Here is a 21,308-nt window from a genome sequence, read left to right as displayed (position 1 = left end):
TATCTAAAAGGAGTTATTATCTAAACTAAACGAAGCCCCCGCTCAGCTACATCCAAATAGTTGGGCATCCATCTGAGATTTTATAATTTTGTGGTCCCAACTCGGCATTTCGCCGACTGTGGAGGTCTTTTTATATTTTTTCAAAGCCAAACACTCAGGTCGTCAACTATGAGTCTCTCTAAATGGTGCCCCTAGGAGAGATTTACTTACCCTCTTCCAGTCGTCCTACAAAAATTTCAAAGGCTGATTTCTCAAAATCCAAGCTTGGCAGGAGATTCGTCCCTACTGGACAACTTTCCTTTGTTTTGAACGCTCAATCCTCAATTCTAGAGTGTTCGACGCTTGGAAGATCTGCCCTCAAAAGATCAAGGCATTTGTGAATTTTTTGCTGAGTCTGAAAGTCGTCTTTGATACCACAACATTGTTAACTAAAGAATATCTTTTCGGTGCCTTCAAAGCCTACACCGGTACACATCATTTCCTACCTTTGAAAAAAAACTTAAATCATAACTACTAAGCATTTATTCGTTAAATCATAACTACTAAACATTTATTCGTTTTTGCAGATAGCATGTTCTCCAACATTAGATAGCATGTTCTCCAACATTAGCAAAGCTGAGCGCACAAGGAAGATAAGAGTAGCTGGGAGCCAACCTAAGGAATCATTGCTGTAAAAAGGAAAAGCTCCAATGGGGTTGCTCAAATTCAATCTAAATTTTAAGCCTGGATAAACTAACAATTGTTGAGTCTAAATACATAAACTATATAAACTATAAATAACAAATTTAAATATAATTTCTAACATGTTTCACAACAAATGTAGTTTTCCTTAATTTCCACATGAAGAAATTATCCAACTTTTATTCTCTCGGCACCCATCAATTAAATAGTTGCACATAATGTAATCATCTCCTATTACATATTTTTCTTATTTCATATTAAATGGAAAAGGAAAAATGAAGACAAAGAACATTTAGGAGGCTCAACGACGAGCATGTAGGTAAGGGAATTGGAAACCATAAATATGGGCACATACAATAACAGTAAAGAACTATTTTTGGAAAAAAAAATGTCACCATGACATTTTCTAATGGCGGTTTCCACCTAATCGTTGCAAAAAGAAAATCTGTAATAGACACTAGTGTGCAAATGATAAATTGCAGATAAAATTCTTTTACTTTGTATTATTATCTATTTTTTTATATTAACACTCCCTATTCTCTATTCCTCAATAGAAAATAAATTGATGAAGTTTCTTTTACATAATAATAAATAATACCAAAATTTATCAAAAATTATGAATGTTCTAGGTTCTAGTAGAACTATCTCTATTGAATGACTTGTATATATGATCTCACAAAAGATGAGTTTATTAATGCTTCCACTTAAGTTTAGAGTTTCAAATCTGCAATTCTTCAAAAGCTGTTTTCGATTGACCATTGTTTTTCAATGAAATTAATAAACTCAGAATAAACACTTTTTTGGGTGTTTTCTATTAGACTCTGCTTCTATTGTGAAGGTCAGCAATGGCGTCACGTTAATGTATAAGAGTATGACGGACCACATACACTCTTATTCATCACACTGATCTAGAAGAAGTCAGATTGAATATGAACCAACGGGCCATAAACAATATATTATTTTTCCCTGAACCCTAAAACAAATAAATTGATAATACAATATAATTGATAATACAATATATAAATATATATATATATATGAATATTTACTGATTTAGAATTATTTCAGAATATTTAAAAAATTTAAAACATTACAAATAATCTTGTATTGGCAGTGGATGACTAATTTAATGACAGTTTGAATGAAATGCTTCTTTCGGCCTTTGGCCGTCTTCTGGACAAAAAGAAAGTTAGAATCTGATTAGTTTTCGACGACAATTTCACACAATTTTAATAACGGTGATAACATAAAAATAATACCATTTAATAAGGGTGATAACATAAAAATAATACCATGTTTGATAGAAAAAATACAAATTAACCAAATACATAGCATTTTTTATATGTTATCTAGTTATAAATTATGAGGCTTTTTATACTTAGGGGCAATGTTGCGTAAGTTATAGAGCAGAGAAGGTTGACATCAGGAATTTCATACCTTATATACATCCTCAGAAAAATGTTAAAGAAAAATGTGAAAACATGAGTTCATCCATACGAAGCAACAAAATAACTAGAAGACGACTAAGGTTTTGGACGCTCTACTATTTACAAATGAGACATCATCGTAAGACAGTTAAGAAAATGCACCAAAAAAATCTAAATGATTAGTTGTTCTTTGAAGAGGGAATGTGGTGCTACCTCTGAGGAGCACCGGAAAGGATAGGATCATTCATTGCTGATCTGTGTTTTCCTAATGCAGGAATACTAAGGGAACGTGTTCTTAATTTGGCTTTCCTCTCACTCTTTTCAACGAGCAAAGAAGAATAAGAACATTGAGGCTCTGGAACTCCCACTGGCTCACTTCTACTTCTATGGAAAAGATCCAGGTTTCGACGATACCTGTTTCCCCCATGCATTTTGCTTCCTAACTCCCCGCCAACAGGACCAACCTTACTCCTAAACTCATCATCATCGTCCGACCAATACCCATTTTCCACTACGTCTTGCATTGCAAGATCATCGTATTCTTCATCAGATTTTGTTGATTCCTCGTCAACTGATCCTACCTGCAAAGCAATAAAAAATCATTAGAAAAAAGACCCAGATATTCTTTATGTCGGAGGAGATCAATACTAGTCATATAACTAAATTATAAGGTATGCAGGTGAAAGACCACCGATTCATGGAAAAACAACATTGACGAATATTGCTATTGCTAAAGGAAACCCAAAAGATTTTGACATTCTTCTATAGATTAAATTCTATTGCATAGAGATAGACAAAAGCACAAGTCTACCTCTTCATGGCCATGTTTGTCGGCCTCATCACTGTAATCTTCATCACTTCCCACCTCAGGTTGATCGTCATTCTCCTCATCACTACCATGCACTGAGAAGTCTTCCTTGAGCTAAAACAACACCAAAAATTATCAACAAATGATAGAATGATTTTGGTCTTGTCCATTTTTTTCGCCATTGACAATAACAAACCATTAATTTTGATATTCAATGAAGATTAATTTACAAAACATTTTTCGACTTTACCTCCTTTGCAGCGACATCTGACATCCTTGGTGAGCTACAGCAAGAGGATACATATCTACTACCGGTATCAGTTCCATCGGCTCTAGACTCATCTACGCTTCCAGCACGACTAGTGCCACCATCACTGGGCCAAGCACTGATTCCATAAAGACCAAACTGAAGATTTACTGGTTCAGCCTTCCCAATTCTTAAGGGACCATACATTGGATGACAAATTCCATTCTCTGGTCCATGGCACCATACAGGCTTCCCATTACTGTCAACTAAATTAACAGGCCAAGCCCTTGCTACAGACCCATCAGTATTAACGAGAGCCATCAGATTCCTTGAAGAACCTTGTCTTTGGATCAACTGAAGCATTCCTTTTGCGGTCAAAGAATTTGCTGCACATTGATTTCTATATTCCTCATAAACAACTGTCACAGTATTTCTAACAGGATCGTATAGCTGTTCCCCCATCTCACGCCTTCGAAGACAGCTGAATACAGTTGCATGGATGGCTGCTACACTCTTGTCAACATTTGTGTTATTTATTTTGGGAACGTAATGCTTTTCAGCACGCTTGCAGAGATAATCCTGGATTGTTCTGATGTTTCTAATATACTTCACATACTTGTTTTTAGCTGGGTCCAGTGTCATATACTTCGCACGTACAGCAAATCTCTCCAAGTGTTTGTCCTCATTTGTAATGTGTATCATGAACGGTATGATTGAAGGATGCTTCTTCATGAGCCCCATCTGCACGAGTATTTAAGATTTTAGAACGAAAACATAAATTGACATCAATAAGAAAAGAAATAGAGAAGGACAAAATAACGGAAATCCAACATACAACAAAGTTGAGGCTCAAGTGAACACCCTCGACAACCACAGACTCTTTTCGTTCTTCCCATGCCGTGATAAGCCTATCAAGACTGTCAATCACCATCTCACTCTGTGCCTTGAATCCTTCAATAGCCATTTGTTTGGGACTAAGCAGTTCAGTAGGACCAGAGCTAGTCTCTGACATCCTACTATCAGATTTGCTAGAATTGTTACCCTCAGTTGCTTCATCCTTGGAAAGTGAACGTGACACACCAGCCAGCTTTTTTGCTTTCCTTCTGGCCTTCGCTCCTGCAACAGCGACAGGGTCTAAACACTCCCCTGCATGGTATGTAGAAGCCCACAGCAAGGGGTTTTCTTTCTCATTAGCGAAACTTCTCATCATGTGCCTAATGGAATCAGTTGATACCACTGTTGTGATTCCCAACCTACCTCCCTGAAGTGAAGATAAAAATAATAGTTATTGAACTGTAAGGTATAAATATTACTCAGTTTCAACTTACCGACATGCATATCCTACCACAAAATAAGCAAAACCTAGATATATTTTGCATTTTGAAAAACAATCAACTGTTTCTCTGTCAAAATACCAGCAATGCAGACAACGTGGATTTGCCACAGCCACTTGTGCCACACAACAGCACTGTCACAGACTCTTTGCGTTCTCGGATCCTGAAACCAAAGAAAACAATGAAAAGTTGCACCATATTTTGAATTAGCATTCAGGTAAAATCTTATGCGACAAATATAAGATAACAACATGCTGTCATGATGCATGTTTTTCTTCATATTAGAGATCGATAATTCACTTAGAATAGTTTCCAAAACAACTATTAGGAGGCAATTGAACTTCCAGTCCAAAGATCCTGATTTTCAACATGGAAATAAAACCATAAGTGCAAGAAGAAAGTGTTTACTAAAACAAATTCTAGAAAGTGAAGAGATGTTATTTTAACCACTACTTGAACCAAATCAGTATGCAAAATCACTTTGAAAACTCAGATCTACCATTCTCTATTCTTCAAGTTTCTGGAAAGGATACTCAAATTCCTTGAAATTTTTTAAAACAAAGTTGTATTACAAACATATCTAGATCTCAAATTGGGAGAGTTCACTGCCGATTTAGAGAAGTGGTAGCATATTTTGCAGAAAAGACAGATAAGTGATTAGGAAACCCCCTAGCACAAGACATGAGATGAAAGTTCTTGAAATCAGTAAATCACAATTTTATGGTATAACTTTTGACATTTTCAAAACTCTTACAGCAGTATAATGCCCAAAGAAAAATGCCTAATGATATATGAATGTAATCCAGTTTCAATAAATATATCATGCAAAGTAAGAACATGGTAACAATTACTCGAAAAAATAAATTATAAACCATAGCAAATCATATCAGTTAACAGAATACTACAGGATAGCATATGCTACAGCTGGTCCAATTTACTTTTCCAATAAAACAATGCAATACCTGCAGGCTAATACCAAGTCTGCTCTCTGGTTAGGACCCACATACTTGTACTCTGCCAGGGCATCACAGACAATATCTAGAAAATTTTCTCTTCGGATGAACGCAGATGTGCGCCTTTTGTACAACTCAAATGGTACACTTTTAATTTTATAATCTTTCCCAGAAAGTAATTGGTTGCGTAAGTCTGCTATATCCAGGCTAGCATCACCATCTTTCTTCAAATTATTCCCCTTGAAAGCATCAAAACCTGATAAAGCCTCTACTTCTGGCTGCAAAATATCAGTAGAATGTGCTTTCCTTGTGAGTTCAAAAACTCTCTGGCTGATCTGATAAGAGGAAAATGAAAAACATAGTTAGAATAGTTTGTAGAATAATTCAGATGATATATGCAGTTTCTGCCCAAGACATATAAGAATAGGCTAATAGAAGCCGTTAAAAGATGCCACAAACTAATGGCAAAACAAAATAAACATTGTATATCAAATATTCATGTCTACCTTATGGGTGTCAAATAATCTTCAAACATAAACAAATACCTCTAGTAGTCTGCCTCCTACAATATTTTTTTACTTGGTTTTTTTAGTACTTGTTCCAGTATTTGCATGGTACCTCATATTTAGTAGACAGACAGCCAATAGCACTTCTATTTATTAAGATGCAAGCAGCTAATCTAATATCAATGCTGTATCGTGTAATTTCGAGAAGCAGACAAATGTTGGATACACGCTTCATACTAGGTTGACCTTTCTTAAAAGAAACAAAGGTTTTCCAATTGAAAATGTTCCTTTATAACTGAATAAAGATAACCCTCTATGGTCCATTAATTTGGAACTTTTCCTACTCAAGTTGAAAAGGTAAAACGTTTTTTTTTATCAAATAAGGGCCAACTAATGATTAGTGATATATCTCGTCTCTCCAAGTTAAACTCAGCAAGGGGAATAAGATTCAAATCCCATTTCATTCAAATGAAAAAAAGGATTGAAAAACAAAAAAGACTAGTAATCTACTACATAAATTCAATTTTTAATTTTTCTCATAATTATGTAACTGATACGAAGTATCAAACGTTTAATCGATAATAGATCGGTGAGAAAAAATCGAGTAGTTATGTTTCATAGAATCTTCTCTCTCATGTAATTTCATAACTAATTTTGAGAGAAACCTGATTGGTTATCTTTGATAGAATCTTCTCTCTCAATCATAGGATTTCATTCTGAGTACAACAATAGGTCACCTTGAATGCATCATCCATTACCAAAACACAATTAAAAAATAAAAGGAATAAAATAAAAATAGGCTGAATTTTACACGCATGATAACCCTTTCCAGTCTCCAATCTCTATACGCAGTTGAATCAAGAAAGCCAAGAACCAAATGAAACGCAGTCAAACGAACGGAAAAGAAGACAAAACCCCCGAAGACGTTATTCACGTCGTGGACTACGGGCAAAGCTAAAGAACAAACAGGTCAAACCACCTCGGTCAACAAGGTAAAAACGACCCCTCCCCCAACCAAAAAAAAACCTCAAAATTCCCACAAGAACCCCCTCAAATCCAGAACCTGGTACAGATCACAAACCCAAAACCTTGAAAATTTGTTATATTGTCGAAATATCAGACGTATTCATAATCGTGACACGTAAAGCAACATATCTAGGAATTAGATATGATAAAAGAAGAATTGGAGAGAAAAAAAGTGAGTGGTTGGTTACCTTGAAGGCGTGACGGGCCTTGCATCCCATAAGCTGGAGCGTGCTCTGAAGAACGGGACGCGTGTAGCGAAAGGACTCTTTCTTCTGCGCGTCATCCACCACCACTATGTACAGTATCTTCCCCACCTCGCCCATCGCACCTGCAGATTGTTCATCCATTCAAAACAAAACCAAAACAAAAGACAACCAAAAACAAATGTGTCCGACATTTATGCGATCGGGCCCACACGAAAGGAACTTAACAGCAACGCAAAAGAGAAAAACCGTGGAGGCGACAACAACGACAATGTCGATGAAACAATACAAGGTTATTGAAAAGGAAGCTTAGGGCAACGATTTTCCTGAGCCATTGTTGGACGATGAATGGATTGAACGGTGCGGCATTCTGGTATGTCCAATTCACTCTCGCCTCCCTTATTCTCACGATACCACTCTCTTTTTCTGTCTAATTTCAGTTTAAATAGCAGATCCAGGTTTCCCAAATGACGGATTTGCCCTCCTTCCTTCCGCGAATTTCTTTTGCCGCGTTATTATTATTATTTTTTTGGAATCTCTCACTCCCTACCCCACTGGTCCCCTTCCCCACCTTCAGTATCACCTATTTCATCTTCAATTACATCAATCACCTCTTTTCTAACTATTCAATAAATCACCAATACTATGCATATTCAAATAATATAATATAATATATGCTTTCACTTTTTTTCCTTCCTCGCTTCATACTCAGTAAAATAAGATTCAAATATTCAATTTTATTGTTCAAAACAAGAAAAAACAGTATTATTGTAAAATCTAAATCTGTTTTTCTTCGTTTATTTTATTCTTATAATTTTAAATATTCTATTTTCTATGTTGTTACTTTAAGAACTAGAAGAAGTTGACTAAGTAAATTTAACAAACCAAAAATAACGGTTCCTATATGTCTGCGTTTGTCAAAGAAGAATGAACCTGTTTTCTCTCTAGGTTAGGTAGCACTGCTAATAAAACGCAACGTTTCAATTCAACGTATTACCCTCCTTACCTTATTGTAATGCTTTTATTTTCAATTGGGGTTGGCTTAAGAATAATATAATGAAACTCAGGTTTTATACTCCAGAAGTATTCACTATTTACTTTTATAAAATAAATAATTGTATATTTCATCCATTATTGTAAGGTTTTATTTTTATATTTTACTTTTCAATTAACTAAATTCAAATTATTAGTTTAAGTTAAATAATTTGATTTATAGTAATTGATTAAAAACTTTAAATTATATATTTAATTATTAGTTTGGTTTTTTTAAATATGATTTTTTAATGTAAGGATTCATTAATCATTATTATTAAATTAATTATATATAATTGTATACAATATATATAATAATTTAATAATTTTTTTTTTAAATATGAACTAAAACTCATGTAGTCTTCGAGAAGATGAGAATGGAGAAAGTCAAATTTATCCAGTATCAGATCCATTTTCGTTGTTTAGATCTCTTATTAATGGTTGAACCTGTTTTAATATTATTTTAATGTATTGTTTTTTTTTTATTTTTACCCTTGTATATTTTATCAATCTATAAACGGATTTGTGTTAGATAAAACATTTCAAAACAGAAAAAAATATATAAAAAAATATAAATTTTTTTTACAAAATACTTAATAATAAGAATAAAAGATAAAATATATTTTCATAAATTAAGTTAAAAAAAGTATCTCTTAAAAAAAGAGTATATATATTTTTCTATAAATTAATTTATCCAACTCCGCGTTTATAAGTTTAACTTATAAAAAGACAAGTACTAATTTAGATTTTATATCTCCCCGTATTCACCAAATAGAATTAGCAAAATTTATTTGATTATGAAAAAAATCTCCCATTTAAAATAAATTCACTTATTTTTCTTTATTTATAGATTTTGATAAACCATTTAAACATGCAGTTGATTTTGACAGTGGATAGGATCCTTTTGTCGTATTTCTTGCATGCAGACTTGCATTTTATCTTCTTTGTTTTTAATTGCTTTGAATTCTATATTTTTTTTTATTTGTTAGTGTTAGAACGCGGACTTTGAACGAGCAAGAGAGAAAGATCCGTCTATTATATAGGATGAGACTAGAAAAAGTTATACATATAAATGTATTCATATTTAACATATTTTAAAATAAAAATTCCATAAATTTTAAAATATGATTTCATCTAATTAAAAATAACCGTGGAAACTGTGCTGGTAGGACCCGTACGACTGAGACCATGACTTGACACTCAGTCCAAGCTGACCGACATCACAAAGACCATTAAGAGGATTAATGAGGTTAATCAGCAAGAATATTGAGATTGATTGTGAGATATATCATTAGTGAAAAAATTAATTAAGGTCTTATCAAGCTTCTTCATATGGCTTCCGCTCTCGAAGCTGCAAATATCTACATTAAACATATTGTTCCTACTGTTTTTAAAACCATGTGTACCAAGTTGGGAATGTTAAACATTTATTCCCAGCTTGAGAGAGGTTGATAAACCTTGTTTGGCACGTTGTTTTTGTATATAAACAAACTTCCATGAGACCATCTACTCTAGGTATAAACAATCTTCCACTAGGTTGTCTAGTCTTTGTGTAGACAGTTTTCCTTTAGATCGTCTAGTTTATTTGCTTGATTAGGTTGTCTAACCATCAAATGGTTTAATTTCTTTCTTCTTACTAGACCGTCTAGTTTGTTATATTATCTTGTATGTACCAAACTATCTAACAAAGTTGTGTGTTTTTTAAGTTGGATGAAGAACAATATATACATGAGATAGCAATTTGACATGGTTTGCAATAAGTGGTATTAAGTATTACAACCCAATAATGAAAGGAAATATCTTAATTTCACTAAGATATGAGGTAGTGAAAAATTGAAGAAGGTTGTTGTATTAGATTTTCTGATGCATTTAGCTACTATTAACATTTCCCATAGGCTTGGATATAAGTAAGGTGTTGATCTTTGATGAGATTCATTCAATATGTATTTTCCAAAGTAGTCCTTTAATCCTTTGTTGAGGCAAGAGATATATGTGTTGATATTTTTTTCCTTAGGACTTTAAGCAAGTAATGATTGTTTTGTTTATATAATGAAATTGCGAAGGTTATTAGTATATCTACCATGTATGCTTTATGATTTGTTATAAACTAATTTTATGTTAGCTTGTATTACTGTTTATTATTATTTTTTTATTGTTATGATCACATTTGATGTGAGAGTAAATGAAGTTTTATATTCAAAAAATTGTTCAAAAGTTATATAAATAAATGGAGATGATTCTTATATTTTTTAAAATATTATCGTGTGCATATTCTTATATGATGTAAAGTTCAATATATTTTATATAACATGTAAGGCTAGATTTTATTTTAAGACAAGTTTTAAAGATTTGAAAATTTTCAAACAAGTTAGATGTTCATTCTTTATTTTATTCAAAAATTTATCTCTAAAACTATTTGTTTTCTAAACATTGTAAAGTTTAGAGAAGATTTTGACTATTATAACTCTGAGGAGAAAGCTGTTAATAAGAAAAGTTGTCTTATCAAAGAGGAGTTTTTGTAAGTGGTTCAATCTCTATTGAAGACTTTATTATTTTCCCCTCGTCTTTTGGGTTTTTAGCAAAAGGGAAATGTTGTTTATGTAAAGATTGGTAGTTGGAGGATTATTTGAATTTTTGTTGGAATTTTTTGAAGTGACAAGTGAACCTTAAGCTTGTTGACACACTACATCTAGGTATGCTGATTTAATATTTTAATTTTAATAATTTTTTTAATTATTAAATGTATGAGAACCATGTGATAATGTAATTGATGTACATCAAGGTGTGTATATATACATATGTGTGTCTATAGAATTGAAAGATATGTTAACCATATATGAAATAGTAATGTTTTAAAGCATCGTAATAGTCTAAAAGGCGATTTAGATGAAGTAGAAGCATGAACTTAAGTTGTTTCCTTAGTTTATTTCTTTTTTTATCTAAAGAACTAAGTGATGCTTAATTGATGTGTAATAATTACAATCATTATTCACCATCTAATGCAACCCAAGGTGATGGATTGTAGAAGTTTAATGCAATGGTACCGGAATGGAGAAGAGTTTGCACCGAGAATGAGAGGTTTTTGGTGAGGAATTGGAGTAGTTTTGGTGTTAGGAAGTAGAAATAGGTTTGACCAACTTTCTAGGTATTACTAGGTCTTGGAGGTTGTCTAGCAAAAGAAGATTTGAGAGATAATGAATCTCAAATTTAAAGCTCTTCATTCAATATTTGCAAATCTAAATACATGAGAATATTTTGGAGTATTTATGTATGAAGGTAGTTTGCTCCTTAAACTATTATAACTCTAGTTAAGTAGACTTAATTATGGTGAGTGTGGTGGCTTAAGGAGGTCGTGTGTACTCTTCTAAGGTGTTCTAAAAGTTGTTACTTGTGTGACAAATTAGGGTTTCTAGAGTATTCTTGTTTCATTTATAAAATACTCTAAGAAAATTTAAAATACAAATCTTATATAAGTTTATTCTATTATTGATACAGATAGTTCATTTGTCTTTTATTCTTGTATATGGTGGCTTGGATGGTCCTCCATCACCATCACTAAATGTTAATGTAGATGCTCATTTTCACATTGATATATCTAACTATTGTAAAATACCACCTGACCTTTGATGCTTCACCTTTAAATTTTGAAAAGTCAAACAAATGATTGCATACTTAATTAACCACATATGTGTTATTGACCACTAGAAAGACTTATTCAAATATTGATACATTTTATCCATATTGAGATGAAGACACAACTTGATATTGTGATCTTCATCTATAATAAACTTTATCAACTTACTTCCAGTAAGTACATAAACTCTTTCTTTGAATCTCAAAACTACATAAGATCCTACAAAGAAATCATTGGCTTGATTAGTAGCAAACATGTTTATAATATATCTCAAATCACAGTCAACCAATTATTTCTCAATATCATGGTAAAAAAGAATTAATTGGAACCAACATGTTGCAACTAATGTGATAAAAAAAATACTATTACACTCACATTCAATTTCAAGAAAGTTTCAATCAGTTATAAATTTTTAATCATGTTTGAATTGTCTTCATATTCAATTATTTTTTATCAAACAAATATTTCAGATTCTTGTAATCACTAAATGCATTAACCCTAACCGAATACAAATAATGTCTCCAAGTTTTCATAGCAAAAATTATTTATGTCAATTCTAAGTTATGAGTTGTATAATTTCTCAAATGAATTTTCCATTGATGAGAAGCACAAACCATTACTTTCTTATTCTTCATCAACACACAACGAAGTCTCTTATATGAGACACACAATAAATCTGAAAAGATTTACCTAAATCAACAAAAATAAAGGGGATAGATTAATCAACTTATTTTACCTTAAAAAATTGTCCTAGAAAATTTAATCGCAAATGAGGTTAATAAATCTCTTTTAATAGTTTGATCTCTGTAACTATTTTGAGGCATTCCCACTAAAAAAAATTGCCTCAACTTTAAAAGAACATATCAAAATCTTTTAGCTAAAATTGAATCTCTAGCATTTTGAGTGGACTACCTAAATCTATCTACCATCACATTTTCGATAGTATTATCTATTTGTAAATTAGATGACCACTGAATTCTTTTAAATAGAATATAAATAATTTATATTTTATAAAGATAGAGTCTAGATAAAAATAAATAATGAATTAATTATAAACATATTTATACATTTTTTTTTCATTATTGATTAAGGAAATACCGTGCACCGACTGAAGGTGGAAAGGTCACAACCCACAAATTCAGTGTCTGGATTTATATATTAATAATAATGAACTTCGAGAAGATAGAAAAAATTATAAATAATACTGAAAAAAGGAGATATACGTAAAAGTAGTATTTTCCAGTGGAAAAAAAATGAGACAATCAATTACTTTTAGTTTTACCGTTTATTTGTCTTCTAGTTAATGTGAGATTTTCTCAAGTAATCTCATTTTGTCAATGTTAAAAAAGTATTGCTTACACTTTTGATTATTTTGTAGTTTTCCAAGCAAATAAATAGAGAATTCAACTTTGCTTTCTTTTATAACAGCGATAGTAAAATATAAATCCATACAAATTATTCAAACTTCTCCATCAATCCAAATTTAAATTTTTGTTTATTCGTTTTTCTCTCCAAAATATTATCATTAATCATAAAGTAAATGCCAACACATCAATGTTTTGTTATTTTTTATATACATTACAATTCCTCGGTTTTATTATTGATAACTAATTTTTATTCAAAACCTTGTCAATAATTTTTAACGAAGTTTTTATTTATTTAAAATATCACAACTTAAACCAACTGTTTATGAGACAATGCTTGTTTTTAACTATGTTATAACTACAGTAGTTATAACTTCATAATCTGATGTTAAATCAGAAGTACACTATTAATAATTATAAACTACTTTAAATATAACTTATAAATTAATTATTTCAAAATTATTATATGTAATAATAATAATTTATAATTTGGTGGAAAAAGTAAAAAAATAAATAAACCAAGCATGCATTCTGATTTATAAATTCTAATTCTATGAAATTGTGAACAGGGTTTTACGTAATTAAGAGCGAAAATAGTGGGCATATGGTAGAAGTGGGAAGGTGGTGATATTAGGAAAAGAGAATGTTGAAGCAACTCCACCGTCAGCATCGTGAGCGACACACGTGTGCATTAACACTGTGAAATGGCAACACGTGGGATAAGTAACAGAAGTCGAGTTGACAGACTCACACGCACACATTTTTTTAATGGATATTCAAACTTTTCATTCTAAATTTCAAATTGCATTCTTCTCATTATCATATAGGATAAGTTTCAATTCAACATAATATGAACTCATTTATTTATTTTAGGATATTTTTAAGTTTAATATTTTAAAGAAAAAAAAAACAAAAAGTATTATTCACTGTGACATACCTTTAAAAACACTTATTTATTTATAAAGAAACTTTTTCCATATTCCTTGCTTTAACTTGTAGGCAAAGTTAGTTTAACTATTATTACTTTAAATAAGGAAGCAAAAGAAAAAGAGAATAGAAAAAGGTATCAATGGCTGCCATTTTAAAAAAATAATAATGAAATTTCTCTTTTCTTTTCTAGTTTTAAGCGGGAACACTTTAGATTGATGACAAAAAATCAGTACTTAGTTTTAATTTTTTCAAATTTATCTTTGTATTTTAAAATATATAAATATCAGTTTCCTTAAAATAAAAGCTTTTCTTTTTTATACGGACCAAAATTCCGGTTTAAAAATAGATAATGTTAATGTCCCAAAAAAAATTGTAGACAGATAATTTATTATTTCTTACTTATATAAAGATTTTATCTGTACATTTGAATTTTCTTGGATCATGTGAAAAATTTTCACACATTGTCTCACGTTCAACGCTATTGATGAGTGATTTTTTAAAATAAATTTAGAATCCAGGTTAAAAAAAAAGTAAAATTTAAATTTAATTCAATTTTATAGTTATAAAATAAAAATTTTATCCACTTATATTAAACTTTTGAATTATTGAAATTAAATTAGAAAAACAACTTATTATTATAATAATAATTTTATGATGAAATTGTTCTCATAATGGGTGTGTACGTGACTTTGTTATATGAATTGAGATTGTTTAAGGCCTGCATCCGTTTCGAGCATTGATTTGGAATGTATTTATTAGATAATAAATTTGATTTTATATAAATATTCTAACTTTTCTGTCTAAAGTAGTTATATAAATGAAAAAAAAAAATATTTATATAAGATCAAATTTATAGGTAGTATTTACAACTGATAAAATAGTTGTAAGATGGAATAATTATAATTAATTGAATAAATTACAATTAAATTATAACTAATAAAATAGGATAATTATAATTCATAAAATTATTATAATTAAAAAATTAAAATATGTATATAAGATCAGATTTATATTTTAAGTTGACTAATTGTTTCCACTTGAAAAAAAAGTTTAGGTACATAGTTACGTGGTTGAAATATCTTCCATGCAAATAATTTAATTTGAAGCGGTAGAAAATGAAAAACAAGCATTTCTTAAAATAAATTAAATCAAATAGTTAAATAAAATAAAAGAACGTAGGCTTCTGAACTTTGAGATGAATGAGGCATTGACACAATTAAATTTATCGATAAAAAAATATAATTTATTTCGTTATTAGACGTGCTTTTAGGATCGTCCCGAAAGAGAAATTTGTTAATTTTAATTTGAAGAATATACATTTTACGAATATGATTGTTGAAACAAAAAGTGCATTCCTACGACCAACAACAAAATATACAAAAGAAAAAGCTTCAAAAGTGCGTCTTCATATATTATCCGCCATTGGTTGATACGGAATTTATTCTAAGCTCAATTAGTACCCTTTCCATTTCGCAAATTCAAATTTGTATTATTTACACTACCATAAAAGTATTAAATATAAATTATTTTTAAAGATAAAAATAACTAATTATTATATTAATTAAATTAAATATTATTTTATGGACTAAAAAATTATTAGTATTTAAAGTAATTTTTATTATTAATAAAAGATTATAAATTATTAGTATTTAAATTAATTTTTATTATTATAAAAGATTATTTTTTATTCAATAATTTTTTTAGTAGTATCTCTCTTATGTTTGGGTTTATATGAAATATCATATCTATTAATTGCATGCATGAATATGAATATAGTATAGAAGATTTGATATGTTGTAATATAGAAAAAAAGAAGTGGAAAACAACGCGGCAAAAAAAGTGAAAGGGCAAGAAGAAAATAAAAATAAAAATGTAAAGACGTGTATATAATATGGTGTAGGGAAATGCAAGAATGATAACCGTGGAAGAGGAATTTGATGCTTTGTATATGCTTGAATGGTGCGTATGCAAATTTTATTTAGATGCATTTTGTATGTTTAGGGTGTGATTTAAGAAAAGAAGCATCTATCACATGCCTAACTTCTTCAATCCTATAACCTAATATCATTGCTACTTCATTTCTCCACCATCTATCATTTTTTTAAGTCAAATTCACAATTAATGGATACAAATATTTAAAAAATCCATAATAATTTACAACATAATAAAAAATAATTATTAAGTGTTTTATTTTAGTACTTTGTTACGTTTAATAATCTCATATTATTTAAAAGTTCAGAGTAAATTTTTTTTTTTTTATCAGCAAGATAATTATTTAAATATATTTTATTTTTTTTTAAGATGTGTTTTAAGAAGGAAAAAATCAAAACCTTAAATATAATATTTGATTCTAATTCGCAGTATTGGATCTATTGAAAGGACTTAAGAAATAAGATAAAGAATTAGTTATTGAATTAAATTTGCAATTTGTTGAAAAGAGAGACGCGCATATAGATACTTTACAGCAACAATGATAAAGGGTCAACAATTATAAAAGTCCGTTTCGCATCACTGAGTTCCGTTACATTCAATTTTCTTTTTCTTTAAGTATTTTATGTACGATTCTATCAACCTCAAGAAAAGAAAACACATGCAAGAGTTGCAAAATTATCGTCAAGTATAATGGTTTTTACGTTAATATTTTATAGTTTGTACTTCACAGAAGTATTATTAACATTAATTAAAAATAAATAATTCAAATTCAGATTTATATATTATGCAACATTTTGTTTTTATTTTTAATAAATCAAATTTTTTTAACATCTTACTTCAAGGTTTTGTAAAAAATTATATATTTATTGGTTGATAATAATGACTCTATAATATATTAAAAAAAGTAAAATTTAAATTTAATTCAATTTTATATCATAAAATTTACCTTCACTTATATATTATAATAAAGTATTATTATCTTTAATTAACACACCTGCAACATTTATCGTTAACATTAAAAATAATATATAAAGACTAATTATTTTATAAGTATAAAGACTTTGAAGCAGAAGCACCTTGACCCGTTCCTCTTTTTCTTCAACCCCAGACTCTTTTTCTTCTTTAAAACATTTCTTCATTTGACAACTCTCTTTTCTCCATTTTTTTTATTTCCCGATCCAATTATATATATATATATATATTAAATATAGATCTATCATCTAAGAGATAGAAAAATAAATTTAAAATAAGTTTATCTTTATTAATTTTTCCAACTCAAATTTTATAGTTATAATTATAAGTGTTTTAAGTTTTTCTTTATCCCACCAAGGTGAGAAATAATATTTTCCAATTAGTTTCAATTTTTTAGTATGTTATGTTTGTATAGAAGGTCTTTATCTCACATGCAAATATTGGTAGAGCATATTCACGAACAAGTGAATCACGTTGAGTTCAAAGGAAAGAAAATAAAACCAACTATTGGTTATGAATTATAGTCCTTCACTCAAAACCATTTTTCACAACTTTTCCACTTTTAATAAATAATTATAAATATATCTCCATTAAAAATATGAACAAACAAAAAAATCTTAGAATTTTGTATTTTCTTTTACAACTCATTTTAAGGGTCAAAATAAATTTTTAAAATTTTTCTTACGTCAAAATACTGTCCATTCTAAATTTTGATATTTTAGTTAGATTTTATAGATACTTAATAGATTAAAAAACTATTTTTAGTGAAATATTTAGTATTCATATGTAAAGGATCCTTAAAGTTAAACATATATTCACAAAAATATTATATTATATTTATTTATAAAAAAATATAATATTAGGTGTAATATTTCTAATTTTTACCCATATAAAATAAAATAAAAGTAAAACAAGCATTATCTACTTAACATATGAATATACACAACTATCTCATAATTGTATATCAAAAAATTATCACTGATTTTAATATATACATCAAAAGTTTTAAAAACAAACCAAGCATTCAAATTAAAGTTATCACATCCTCCAGTTGCCTCACTGAGGAACTATATTACCTGCAATCTCATATGCTCTTGTGTACAATACTATCATCACAAATAAAGAAACAGACACAAACAAATAACAGAGTAAGCTAGCTATATAAAAAAAAATATAATTTCAATTTCAAATTAATAAACATAATTCATCAAGTCTCATACAATTTCACAAACCATCAAGTGTCTATTGAAATTCATAATTTATCTTTCACATGCCAGACTTCTACTAACTCACAACACATAAACACTTGAATCTACTTCTAGAAGACTTGTGCATTGACTTAGATTCAAAGATTTGCATCTGACATACTATATCACTGTGAAATCCACACAACTATGCGCATAAATAATCTCAATATCATCTTTCTCCTAGTATGATATGATTAACTCATATAACAGGTCAAGTTAGTTATAATTCAAACAACTTACTCATTCATATGAACCTCCTTCAACTCTCACCACCTGAATAACTTCATCAATATGATTTCATTATCTCAGAAGAAGAGTCAGGATATCTCCTTCTAAACGAATCCATAGTCAATGCACATCCTAAACAATTTTAACACGTATTTTATTTCCTAAAAATATTATGTCTTGATTAAAATTCATATTTTAAATCTTACAATATCCAACATCAAACAATCAAATCATACCAAAGTTTAGAATTTCAAAAACACACAACAATGCATTAATTAATCATATAAATGTCTAATTAAAGATATTTTCAATTAAATATAGATAAATAAAAATTTAAATAATTTATAAGTAAAACTATACATAAATAAATAACTCAATCTTTTAAAAGCAAAAAAAATTGTTTCTTTTACAGAGATTCTAGCTTGAGTGAGAATTTACTTGCTTGAGCGAAATGGGTCTTGCTCAAGCAAAAAATCTTTCACTTGAGTGAGATTCAACTCGAGAGCCCCCAAAATTTCATTCTAGATCTCGCTTGAGCGAGAAGGAACCTAAGAGCACCCTATCTTTCCATTTTATTCTTGCATGAGCAAGAATTAGCTCGCCTGAGCGAGATATGCTAAAAAATTCTGCATAAACTTGTTTAAATTCTAGTCCAACTTTTCATTCAATTCATAAATTTATAAAATCTACATATTACCTTGACAGTTCCTACTCAGAATTATACGAGCACTTTCATTGAGTCATTGAGCTATTATGTCAATCTATACATATATATGATTTCTAAATCAAAATCATTTAAAATCAAACAACCAATTCTCATCAAACATTTCATTTAACTTGATTCAACAAACTATTCAAATACATTCATTAACTCATTCAATTCCAAACTCATATACATTCTACAACATCTACTATATCTACCATTTCACATTTCAATTTCAATCAACTCAAAACAAGAAATTCTGCAAACCCATTTCAATTTTAATCAATTTCCAATCGACTCAAAACAAGAAATCCTACAAACAAAAATTTTGAACTGGTGACCACGTCACCCCCACATCCAGATCTTCTAACCTAGAGTTCTATTGAAAATTTAAACTAGCTTCCCTTACCTTTAGTTGAGCAAATACTAACAATGAGCTTCAAACCTACCAAAAGCTTCAAGAGTAGCTTAACATGCACCACAAAGTCCTAATAAAAAATCTAGCTATATCACTAGGACTTTGATCTAACAAAGACTAATCATAAAACATGCAAAAACTTACATCGAGATCGATCTACAAGTTCAAAATTTGACTCAAAGAAAAGAGTAAAATTGAACTTACTCTATCAGAGATTCTTATCGGGTAGTCAATTAGATCTCACTATCAGGAGTCTAATGACGAACTCCGATCGTCAAACTGATGAGCGAGATTGTTAGAATCTTAGAGAGAAGAAAGAGGGAGAGAAGAGAGAGGAAATGAAAAAGGATCTTCTAGAAAGATGTTGGTTCTTTTGAAATAAAACCTGAATAACTGAATTTTTTATTTATATATTTTTTTCATTTTAATAATAAAATATTCAAGTATAATTTAAAATATACCACTCTAAGATAATTTTCTAGATCATTAAATTAGGTAACTTTTTAAGAATCATAAATCCACACTAAATTACATTTCTCATTTAACCAAGCATAGTTAACAAATTATTAAATATTTATAATTGTTAATACAAATTGAATTAAAGATGACACCATAAGATTAATATAATTTTTTTAAAAAAAAACCCGATACCTATAAAAAAAGTTAAACTTAATTCAGTTTTATTAAAATAGTTTATAAAATCTATATTAACTTATATTTCAAACACAATTAATAATTATTATATGAATGAAGTAAATTGATATTAGAGTTGAATAAAGTAATGGAATGATAGTGTAAGATGATTAGAAGATGATAGAAAAGAGGAAACATATGATTGTGAGAAGTCTGAAGATGGGACATGGAGAAATGAATGCACCAATAATGGAATGTTGGCAGTACCTTTCACAAACCCACAAACATTTTTCACGTTCACAATATCATATTGGGCCTACCAATTCGTTTCTCTTTGTAGCACAACTCTAAATTCATATATACACATATATATTATATATATTCCAATATTTTCATAGAGATAGAGTATATTCACATTATATTTGAGTCTTACATCAAATTCAAACAGCCAATATATGTTGTTGTCTTTTATTTTTATTACTCTGTATACCAAATAAGTGGGATAATAAGGGTGATTTAAAATACTACGAATTAAATAAGCATAATTCCCTTTAAAAACAATAGTGTATACGTATTCAATTTCACATAATTATTATTACACACGGAGAAGAACCATTTTGCACCCTTTTTAACTTTTAAAATAAACTAATAAAAGTGTGTGGTTTTCAAAAATGTAATTTTATGAGGATAAAATAATGTAGTTATAAAGTCTCACCAAAAAATTATTAAATAAAAACTAGTTATATATATATATATATATCATTTTAAGAAAAATATTAAATATAAAATAGTTATATATATAAATTAATAAATAGAAACTAATTTTAAAGATCAAATTTACTATATTAATTAAATTAGAGATTAATTTTTATAAACTAAAAAATTATTGGTATATAAGTAATTTCTATTATTAATAAAAATTATAAAGTATTTTTTAAATTAATATCTAAGTATTAGCTATCAAAATTTTAGTTAGTGACTACTTTATATTCTAAATTAGTATTTATTAGCATTTTAAAGATTAATTTAT

The 21,308-nt window shown here is 29.1% G+C and overlaps 1 protein-coding gene across 6 annotated transcripts; it reads right to left on the bottom strand.

Annotated features, from left to right (window-relative positions):
* Window positions 1-466: 466 nt before the first annotated feature.
* On the bottom strand, window positions 467-7,604 carry LOC137838329 (P-loop NTPase domain-containing protein LPA1 homolog 1-like). Of its 6 annotated transcripts, none has more exons than XM_068647752.1 (9): window positions 7,435-7,598; window positions 7,171-7,310; window positions 5,460-5,785; window positions 4,579-4,660; window positions 3,999-4,424; window positions 3,167-3,904; window positions 2,920-3,030; window positions 2,322-2,689; window positions 467-485 (listed from the first exon to the last, which is right to left on the bottom strand). In XM_068647752.1, the coding sequence occupies exons 2-9, from the start codon at window positions 7,303-7,305 to the stop codon at window positions 482-484; spliced, it is 2,190 nt and encodes a 729-aa protein (XP_068503853.1). In that variant the 5' UTR covers window positions 7,306-7,310; window positions 7,435-7,598; the 3' UTR covers window positions 467-481. The 6 variants fall into 6 exon arrangements, with proteins under 6 accessions (XP_068503853.1, XP_068503899.1, XP_068503734.1 ...); XM_068647798.1 differs by lacking the exon at window positions 467-485 and adding an exon at window positions 1,669-1,854 and having other exon boundaries at window positions 7,414-7,604; XM_068647633.1 differs by lacking the exon at window positions 467-485 and adding an exon at window positions 1,669-1,854 and having other exon boundaries at window positions 7,378-7,600.
* Window positions 7,605-21,308: the final 13,704 nt, after the last annotated feature.

The sequence above is a fragment of the Phaseolus vulgaris genome, chromosome 11 (genome assembly GCF_000499845.2).
Source record: "Phaseolus vulgaris cultivar G19833 chromosome 11, P. vulgaris v2.0, whole genome shotgun sequence".
In the NCBI taxonomy this organism is placed as follows: domain Eukaryota; kingdom Viridiplantae; phylum Streptophyta; class Magnoliopsida; order Fabales; family Fabaceae; genus Phaseolus; species Phaseolus vulgaris.
This window is presented reverse-complemented; position numbering and strand designations above follow the sequence as displayed.